Source organism: Eucalyptus grandis, chromosome 3 (genome assembly GCF_016545825.1).
Source record: "Eucalyptus grandis isolate ANBG69807.140 chromosome 3, ASM1654582v1, whole genome shotgun sequence".
Lineage (NCBI taxonomy): Eukaryota > Viridiplantae > Streptophyta > Magnoliopsida > Myrtales > Myrtaceae > Eucalyptus > Eucalyptus grandis.
In genome coordinates this window covers 30,807,927-30,818,936 of record NC_052614.1, presented here as the reverse complement: position 1 = coordinate 30,818,936, position 11,010 = coordinate 30,807,927, and the positions used below count along the sequence as shown (strand labels likewise).

The window sequence follows — 11,010 nt, the reverse complement described above, 5'->3', positions numbered from 1 at the left end:
TTAAAACTTTTATCAAGGAATCATGGTTAAATTTGAAACGGAAATTTTATAAAAATTCTAGAAGGCAACCTGGTCATTGTTTTCACTACACTGGACAGGTTCCAAATGGTGAATGATTGGGCCTTAGTCCCTACCATTTCACCTCAGAAAAATATGAAATTTAAGTATATTTTAGATCAAGATGTTTAGAACAACTTTATGAAAAAGTTTCTTTAAATTTGCACCAAAAAAATTTGTGTGAAATTGGCAAATAGCAGAGGCCCAGAAATTTCGAAAATCAAAGGTTGCAATCCTTAATTGGGAAAAGGAGGCGTCCCACTTGGTCAAGAAGTATTAATTGGCATCCTTATCTCCCAAGTTTCTAACTAAGTCCTAGGTTAGCTTGGCCACTTCATCATCCTTAATTTAATATAGAGATTCTAGAATTCTATTTTGCTTTATCCTTTCCTTCCTTAAGAAGGCGGGCTAGAGAATTCTATCGTCCAAATTGATTCTAGGACCGAGGAAGGGATCATTAGTCACACATCAAAAACCGAATCACGTAGACCCGAGGTTCGGCCATTACGTTCATATTTGTCTAAACCATTCCTTTGACGGTCGGTTGGCCAATAGGTCGATTGTCCTTAGATCGGTTCAAGACCAATCCTAAGGCTACCCATGACTTAGCACTAAGCCAAGACACTCATGGACTTTAGATTTAGTGATGGAATAGTTGGGTCTATCCCTAGGCTCATTCGATCGGCACTCGATCCACCGGGTAGGGTTCATGGTCGGTGTGTTACCAATCCATGATCGGACATTACCAATTCGAGATTCCATTCCGATCACTAAGAATTAAATAGGGAATGATGTATTTTTGGTCAAAAGATGGTCACATTTGAGCAATTCGGATCGTCCATATATCGGTGCATAACCGGGGGGAATCACTCGTGACCAGATCGGTCGAATTGACCTGTGACCATCCGACTACCCAAAATCATCTCGTGATCAATTCTCATGATCAAAAGGTCATCTTATGAGCTAGTGATCCTATCCCATTGGTATGGTCAGTAGAAATTCACGGCCGACACCTCAACCAAATCATGACCGGTCGGTTAGTCCATGACCGATCCACAATTCCTTGCCGATCGAATTGATCGATCCATGGCCAATGGCTCATGATCAATCTTTTCAGGACCTTATGGCCAATCCTTACAGGGCCGGAATCGAGGATGTTACATCCTCCATGTTGATTTCGCATAGCGTCCATGCGATTTACATGTTTAGATTGGTTTTACTTCAAATTTCAAGATTTTATTGCTTTGGTTTCATTATTTTCGGTTTGCACTAACCCTGCTCTCGGAGGAAGTTTAAGGTTGAAAATCCAAGAGCGCTTAGGTCGATCCTTTCTGCCAGTTTTCATGAAATCCATAGTTACATTACATGGTAGTTCAGCATATAGGTTGATTTATGCATACAGGTTATTTTTCATGCTTACTTGAGCATGTGGTAGATTTTCAGGTTTTAATTCGTTTGTTAGAGATAAAATAAAAATAAAGAAAGGACGAGAAAATTAGATTAGAATTGCATCTACATTGCAACTAAGACGATCATTGCACCGTGGGATTAATTAGGTTGTTACTATTGCATAACTAATCATGTTAATGTTTGCATATTTTGCACGCTAAGATAGAATCTCATGTTTTATTTGCATCTTGATAATGCTTTATCAGAAAATTAGAGTTTTAATGAATAATTGTTTTCGTGCATATTTAGCATATTTCGATTGCATCCTCATAAAAAGATTTAGAAAGAAAAAGTTCAAGAATGCGTGTGTTTGGTCGTTTGAATTTCTAGTCTGGATAAGACTGGATAAAATTATAATATAAAATTTGGGGATTTTGCTATATCATATTTACTGTTTGATTAATCGCAGTATTAAAATTTGATATTTTCATATTTTATTATGTCTATTGTTTGGTAAGAACTGTATATCATTTATACTGCCCATGAAAAAAATATTATTCTTTGTATGTGATCCATATCTGATGAGGAAAAAAAAAAGAAACTTTACATACAAACTACAAGGTAAAATAATAGAAAATGAAAAATAATTCTAGAATTAAAATGGGAAGATTCTCACTAAATCAATCCATGAGTATTGATGGAAATGCACAAATAACTGTTGACTCTTTCTCACATTTCATTACTAAAGAACTCGAACAAGAACAAATGAAAATGATAAGAATCTCTCACGTTTCACCAATCGAAATTGCACAAACAGACACAACTTTTAGCCCCTTTATATACCCAAGCTTGTCATCATTTTGAATAAAGCGACCATATTCTCTTTCTTTTTAGCCTTAAAATATGAATAAAGATTTCTTTTCGCTTGCGCCTTCGACGCGCATAAATATGTTGCCCCAAATAAATGCTCCTTCATGCAATATTCCCTTCTACTATTCAATATTCCTCATCCAAAACTTCCTTTTCGCTAGAAATATACCCTCAATATAAATGTATACACACACATATTATGAAAGATCCACGCCATATTATTCTTTTTTTTGTTTCCTTTCATTGGCCAAGTTTTCTTTCTATGTTCTTGAACGAATATTGGAAGAATGATACTAATTTTTTTTTTTTTTTCCAAAATATACTAATTTTCTAGCTCGTCATTTCTCAAGTCAATTTTTGACTATCAAAGAAGGATGAGCTTGGGTCAATTCCCTCTCTCCATAAGCCTAATCCAACTCATTAAATTAAAACTTAGAACCATCAATTCAAACCCATTTGTTGCCGGCCCAGTGAAAATGCAATAATAAAAAATAAATACTCTTATAACTCTATGCTATGCAACTTAATACCGATATTTTTTGTTTGTTTAGGGGTTAAAAATTAATCCCTAATTTTTATGCAATAAATAAATAATCGGGTTGGTGTCAACATTTGGGATTTTTGGTGGTTTTTTTTTTCTAAATAATAAAACGGGAAATAAAAAGGAAAGATCACATGGTAAAATTTTTATAAAAGAGAAAAAGGTACATAAAACGGAAATGAATCTAGTGTAACCAAGTTATCAGAGCCAAATCTCTTGTTCATATTGAGGCAAGCTTCTGGCTTGGCTCTTAATTGACAAGAAATGTTAGCGGCAATTCATAAATCTAATATAAGATTAATAATTAAGTAGGAAAATCAAGTTGTAATCGGTAGAATTAGGAGGGCCCACGATAATGCAATCGCCACCTCGCAAAAGGGATTATTTCGCCCACCGGTCTCCTTCGAAGATTTCCAGCACAGTCCCCACGCCAAAGAAGAAGAAAATCCCGAAGACCAGGCATTCCTAATCGCGAAAATTCTACTTCAAATAAGATAGAGCTACAGAATACTTCAGATTTTCCAAATGTTCATCTAAACAGGGTTACATGGATATCGTAAAAATCCACGTGATGTTTCATTTATCTCCTTCGAATGAAAAACAAAACACTCACAACAGTCACTATATCACACAATCACGATCGTAGCGTGTTTCGACTTGAAGTGACAAGGAGAACGACATTCGTTATTATTCTTCAAACCTACCAAGTACTACTAAAGCACACACTCGAATGATTCCTTCTCCTTCCGACAACTCAAATGCAACTCGAGGGGACCATGGCCATCTTAGGAACAGCCCTGGGCACCAAACCCAATTTGTCCTCCGGGCACATCATAGATCACCTCAAATGTCCTCTGCTGTGTGTTGCCGTAGATGACTGTATCCGTATCTGCGTTGTTGGCCACAAATGCTAGACAAACTAGCGACGGATCCAACACGTAAAACATCCCGCTCACATCCAAATCCACGTTAATTGGCCCATCGAAAGAGAACGTGATCGCTGGGACGGTGATGTCACTAAGCATACTGAAGTCGTAGCAAGTGTCTAACGGCAAAGCTGGAGGCGCACTCGTGTAGTTTGCCATTGCCTCTTTGAATGCCGACTGGAGGGCGGTGTATGCAGTTGGAGGCAAATACGTAAACGTGGTCCCGGAGTCTATGATTGCGGTGGTATTGGAAAACACAGTCGACGGTATGGAAAGTGGGTTCCCTCCTACGCTGATTCCTGTTATGTTGATGCCGTAATAGGGCGGATACTGTGCGATTGTCACCATCGGCGTGAAGTTCAACGAGGCAGATGTGACTGTGCCCCTTCCAAAAGTCAAGTACCCGGTGCCGCTAGTTGAACGAGGAAGGCAGTATGAGAAGTATCGGCCATACTGGGTCGCGCTTTGCTCTATGATCGATACTGGGTCTCGGGCGAGCCCAAGGAGTCCGGCGAAACCATCGAATGTCCCTTGGTTGTTCTCGCCACAACCGAATTCGAAGTTGGTAATAACATCCGTCGGGGTTAGGGTCAGCGTTTCCGTGGCAAAGAACCCAGCCGTGAAGGACGCGTCGCCGTATGATGCCCCGTAGACGCATGTGGATCCGCTGCAGCCAGTTAGCTGATCTGCTCATCATTAAAGTTGATTTACAAAGCGATTCTAAACGTGTTTCTAGAAACCTCTCACAACTAGCAGTCTTCTTCTTTGTCTTTATTCTGTTAAATAAAAATCTCGCCAACATGGTTGATCGGGCTTGTTTCCGGCCATCCATGAGAATGGAGGAAGGCTTTCAATTGGCAACTTACAAACATTGACACGACTGATCATTATTCTTAATTATTACGTGCTGATGATGTCTAATTTTGTAATCCACCAATTAAAAACCTGATTGGACATGAAACACGTGCCTGTCAATTATTACCTGTGCCAGAAGGAAGCTGAATGCACGATGGCGCGGAGCAAGATATGTTGACATAGGACGACGATTGAGAGGGGTTGAAGATTGGCTCGGTCTGGTTATAGCAAAACCAGATGCAAGGCTCACACTGGGTCCAAGTAAGCGCACTTCCTGTATCGAACGCGAGGGTCAGGTCCTTCTTCGGCGTGCCAAGGCCTATAGTCACCACATATTCGAAACCGTTGGAGCTGTTGCTTGCTGGAAGGCTAACGTTGGACTCCTTCAAATCACTGGTGCCACTGATGCTGTTGGAGATCTTGGATTGGATCCATTTCACCCTTGCCATGTCTTCGAGAAGAACCTGTGTGTGGTTGATGGGGCCACCATCGAACAGCTGAGAGCATGGTCCATACTTGTGAACTAGTTTAAGGGTTGAGTTCACTAAGAAAGAAATAACGGAAGTCACAAACGCATTAACAAGAGATTATATTACCGCGAAGAACTATGTTAGATGCAAGGAATGAGATATCATTGGCAGCATACTATTGAAAATACTCATCAAAGCTCTCATGGTATCTAAGCAATCAAATTTTATGTTTATGAGTAGCTAATTAATTAATTGCAATGTGGTTGAGTGTAACACTCTTTATTAAGTAAACTATCCGTCACTTCATGAATGATCATGCTATATTTTACGCTCTCTTCATCCACCAACCTTATGATTCAGGATCGTTATCCTTCCTTCTAAATTATGCTTTCCTATAAGCAAAAAGAACAAGCCATTGGCTTTGTACATATGTTTTGTCTCTACACAATGATCATTCCTAACTTAGCCAAAAGTTGAGTCTACTTAAATTGCACTTGGTAGTTAAAATAAAATTGAAGATAAATAAAATTTATTAGGTCTCGTATTTGATGCCTACTTAAAGAGGGTAAAGTTAGATATAAAAGGAATACGGTCGAATAAAATTATCCCACGAGAGAAATGAGATAAAGGTAGATAAGATTTATAATATTTATAATAGAAAAGTTATTTTTCTTGAATAACAAACCTCTTAAATCACTAAAATTAAAATTATATTTCAATATAAATAATATTTGAATTCTAATATAAAAATTCAAAATAACAAAAAATAACAAAAATTTAGTTTTTTAATTTAATCTTATTTTTATTTATAATATAAATCAATATATAAATTATATATTTTATGTATTTTAGTATTTAGGTATATTAGTATAGTTTACTATTTAATAAAATTCTATTAGAGAATGATGAAAGGGGAAAAAAGAAATAAAAAAGAAAATAATTTAAAAAGAGTAGAAAAATGAAAAAAATGCAAATAAAATTGAAATAGGTAAGAGTGTCGTGAAAGATTTTTACCATATCTGTTTGTGCAACTTTTAAATTTATTTACATTGATACGGCCTTTACCAAACATTGCATATGATATGACGTAAATATATGCAATTTTATTATTGTAATTCGCTAAATAGTAGATAGGATATAACAAAATCCCTATTTTTCATATTTAGATGACCAAATGTAACTTTAAAGACTTGAACCCAATTGATTAAGTGGAGGAAATAAACAAGTACACTTTTATCTTATCTTCGGTACAACTCACCCTCACTGAGCATGCAGGCCTGCATTTATCCTAGCTCAACTCTTCTAAGGTCTTTCCCTAGTTTCTCGTTGATAACTCTGTCTTGCCCACTTCTGAAAGACTTTCAGCTCAATTCAAGGCTGTTAAATATTAACGTATCTGCTCTGAGGGTGTGTAGTATATCATAATTAATGATATTAGCAAAAAGAAACGGACTCATTCCCCTACAAACACATTGTTACAACTTACAAGAATTAGTTTGGATGAACTTGTGGGCGGTATACCATAAATGAATACTGATAGATTCAACAGATCACAACCTAAAAATCAATCGCTCATCATTTTTAAGATTGTAGAGCAGTCCCGCCGAATACCACGTTTACACACACATAAGCACAAAGATACATAATCGGGGAGGAGAGAGAGGAGGGGGGGGGGGCGGGGAAGAGAGACCATTGTTTGTTGAAGCTGTGCAATTGACAGAAGGAGAAAGAGAGCTGACAGGGACGGTAATCTGAGCTCCATGGACAAGAACCTTCTTCTCAAAAGAGCTATGAACGCTCAACACAAAGGCACACAGAAAAATCCTCATCAACTCCGACAAAAAGAAGAAGCCATCTTTCGCATCTTCTATTTTCTCTCACAACTAGGGCTCTTTATAACAACTCGCATGTACAAGCACATCAAGAAAATTACCAAAATAGTCCTAAACCTATTACAATTTTTCCAATTTAGTCATACACTTTTTTTTGCCAATTCAATGTTAAACCTTATACATTTGTGTCAATTCACTCCATCTAACTTGTTTTGATTGACTGGCGCTAATGTGGACACTAATTGACGCTAGCATCTCAATTTTTAATATTTATAATATTTTTTTCCTTTTCTCTTTCTCTTTTTTTCTCCCTTTCCTTCTTTCCCTAGTTGGTTGACGAACCGACTAGAGAATAGGGGACCTCGCCGGCACTAGCGATGCTACCCCTTGCCCATGGTGACTAGCCAGAGGCTAGGGGACCTTGTTGGCAATGGCAAGGGCCAGCCTCACGCCATCCGGCAAGGTCAAGCTCACTTTTGCCTAGATTTGGTGAGGTCATGCTTCACTAGGGCTGCGAGTGAGGTCGACCTCACTCGCCCAAGCCTTTGGCCAATCTGATTATCGTCAGAGAAAGAAGGAAAGAAGAAACGAAAAAAAAAAGAGGAAGCAAAAAGGAAAAAATATTAAAAATTGCCACGTTAGTATTGACCAAACAGTTGGTGCCAACTAGCGTCCATGACAGTGCCGGCTAGCCAAAATTAGCATATCATTTTATAAGCATTTAGATACCCAGCTATCCTGTAAATGATGCCCTTCCTCTACGTCACACCCGTGCTAAACTAGCAATTATGGGTTTGCGTTGACCTTTCCACACAGGCACGTAACTTGCAATAAGACCAGGAACTTGCAACTTGATTATTTACTCTATCCCTCCAATAACATGTACACGCCTGCCTGATTACATCTTGATTAAGGTGTAATCCCGTTGACATGAAACAAAAAGAAGATTCAGTCTGAACTTTTCTACACAGGAAGCTCAATTGTGTTGAACAAGGTAGCTCAATTTTCCTTACATTATTTAATAAAAGGAAGCTCAATTACTTGTTTTATTAAATTACGTAATACTTTGACAAAAAAATTACGTAATACAAGGTAACTCAATATTCCTTCCGTCGACATCCTCTTCCTCGGATTTGTATAGAGCATACTACTTGTAATCTAATACAAGAAAAAGAAAAGAAGAAGAACAAGCTTAAGCATGACTGACTCTTTTGTTTATTTCATGTCAAAAGGATCACACCAGAATCAAGTGATGTAATTAGGCAGGCCTGTAAATATTGTACGTGATAATGATTTTTTTTTTTTTTTTCAAAAAGCCGGCATTATTATAGATCATATTAGTGGAGGGATAGAGTAGAATCAGTCATTAACAAATTCGTCGTTGAGTAATTAAGTTTTTAATGTTTTATTATTTCAGGAAAACACCACTAAAATCCTTGGGAGTTCGCCCGCTACACCAATACTTCAAATTTTTTTTTTTTTTAATGTTATCAAAACCCTCGAATTTGTACTAGTGTGCAAAAATTTCAGTTGTCTACCATGAAAAATCATGAATTTTGCCCATTGTGATACCACTTTGGAGTTATTGATGTTGGGGCTAGAGTTATCACCTAGAGGGGGTAAAAAGGAGATTAAGCAAAATTTAAAACGATTGAGTTCACTATTGCAAGCGACCAACGACTGAAGATGAATTGTACAATGATTAGACTTTACTGTGTACAATAAACTATCAAACAAAATAAATGAGAGTTTGAGGGAGAGAAAAAATTACACACAACATTTACAGTGGTTCCGCTTATGATTAGCCTATGTTCACTTTCCTGCATTGACAAACTATTGGCTGGATTTCACTAAAGAATCAATTAGAGAGGTTATGAAGTCTAAGTACAGTAGGTGCAATTGTATCATCTAATCTCACACTCAACAACCTCCCAAAGATTACAAATTAAGCTCACAAAGACGAGCGTGTAGTATCGAAGCTCTCTTTGAACTTTGGATTTGTAGACTTTAGAGCTTGTACTTCCTTTGGCACCACGATCTCTTTTTATACTCCTCTATATCCAAGCTGATTGTCGGACAAAAGCTCTGATGATCATTCATCCAATCAACCCATTAGATCTGAATGATATCAGAAGATCTAATTGCTTACAAGATTGCAAGATTAGAGTATCCCTTAATTCTATTGCCCATACAATAGTAGTTGGGCTTCCATAAGTAGAGTTCCTCATTTGAAAAGAGCATCTCAGCTCCAGGAGATTTTCACATGGATCACGAATCCTTTTTTTTTTTTTTTTTTTGATGAAAGATCACGAACCCTTACTATGGAAGGATTATGTTGATATTGATCCTTTCTAAATAGATGGACGATATGGACAATCAGCACATCTTTAGAAAGAAATCCAAGCCAAGGTTACTAGACATTGCGCCTCACAAAATCCAAACTAATAATAAAAAATTTGAAAACTTCTCGTAACGTCTGATGTTGTGTATCATCTTGATAATCCTTGTGAATTAGATTGTCGTCTTTGATTTTTATGTAATAACAATATCTTTGATGTAAAGAACCAAAATTTCTTGTATAAATGATTAAGTCCGTGAGTTTGATAAATAAGGTCTGAACAAATTTCCTTCAAGAGTTTCACCTAGAATCTTGTCATCAGAATTATAAAACACTTAAGGAAGGTTTTGTCAATTTTCAAAATATAATGGGAAGTTTTCTCAACAATCTTCATCTTTTTGATTATGACAAAACTTTTCAAGTAGAACTAATAGAGAATTTTGGAAAGATTTAGTGAAAAAGATGCTCTCTTGAAAGCATGATTGTACATAAAGCGCAATATAAAATCTATAAAAAATTTTGCAAAAAAATGTAAGAGATTAGCACATAGAAGATCAAGCAAATCAAAGTGAATAAAATTATATAAGAATTTATGCGTTATAAAAAAGAAATATAAAATAAGAGTTTAAGAAAGTTTAACCACTCCTGTATAGGTCCCAATTCTAGCATTACTCCCTTACCTATAAAGAACATATAAGCTGCAAAGGCATTTATGTATAAGTTTTGATGATAAGTTGTCATGCCTTGAATCTCGAGCGCACGCGCATCCCTTGGTGGTCAATGAAATTGCGATGTCTCGGGGACGTGTCACTGACCCATTCATTTTATTGCACATGCGTAAACAAATAAACAAATCCCATGACAACAAATAGCATGTGATAGAAAAGCAGGATAACAAATTCACAAACAAAACACGCTTTTATATACAAATTGAGTTATATACAAAAGTTTACAAAAAAGATCTATGTACAGAAGTCTAGATCAAAAAGGGGCTACAAAGATTCTAAACTCTGGGCTCTCCAGTCCTCGGCTCCGGTTCCTCCATGGCACCATCAGGGGTGTCGATGTCCAGAGGGTGCCCTATCTCCCACTCCCCTATCCTGATGGGAGGCCCGTCAAAACCACCTATAGGACCCTCCCGACTCCCATCGGGCTTGTGAAGGTACCACGCCTTGAAATGATGAGGTACTAGGTGGGGGTTGTCACGCCCCGATCCTCGGGCACGCACACATCCTTCTCACTTGGTCGATTTTATAATGCGATATCCCAGGACAATGTATCGCCGACCCTTTCATTTTTAAGCACATGCGGAAGCGTTTAAAATCCCAGACAAAAAACGATGGGATAGAAAAGCAGGGCCATATTTTTCATATTGAAACTTATAACCAAACTTTTATACAAAGCACAAACCAGAGCACTTCACAACTTTTACTCTAAACTCTATTTACATCAAAATAGAGATCTCAAAAGAAGATAGGATCTCAATCCATCCAGGCCGTACTTAAGGCCCCTCTCGGTATTATCTTCTTCTTCCGAAAATCCTTCTCCTCAAGTTTCACCTCCGAATTCTCATTCTCAGACTCCTCCTCATCAGCTCCTCATCGGGGTCCTGAAATGGTTTTCCCCAAACTGGGATGAGACTACGTCTCAGCGAGTTCTACCCCACTAAGCCCGATTAGTAAACTATTATACTAAAGGCTGCCTAAACACGCATAGGGCAGAGGACTTACCT

General features: G+C 37.5%; 1 protein-coding gene across 1 annotated transcript; it reads right to left on the bottom strand.

The window, feature by feature from the left end:
* Positions 1-3,407: 3,407 nt before the first annotated feature.
* On the bottom strand, positions 3,408-6,901 carry LOC120291809 (aspartyl protease family protein At5g10770-like). The gene is made up of 3 exons (XM_039309549.1): positions 6,799-6,901; positions 4,766-5,182; positions 3,408-4,469 (listed from the first exon to the last, which is right to left on the bottom strand). Exons 2-3 carry the CDS (start codon positions 5,085-5,087, stop codon positions 3,643-3,645), a joined length of 1,149 nt encoding a protein of 382 aa, XP_039165483.1. The 5' UTR covers positions 5,088-5,182; positions 6,799-6,901; the 3' UTR covers positions 3,408-3,642.
* Between the last annotated feature and the right edge of the window lie 4,109 nt (positions 6,902-11,010).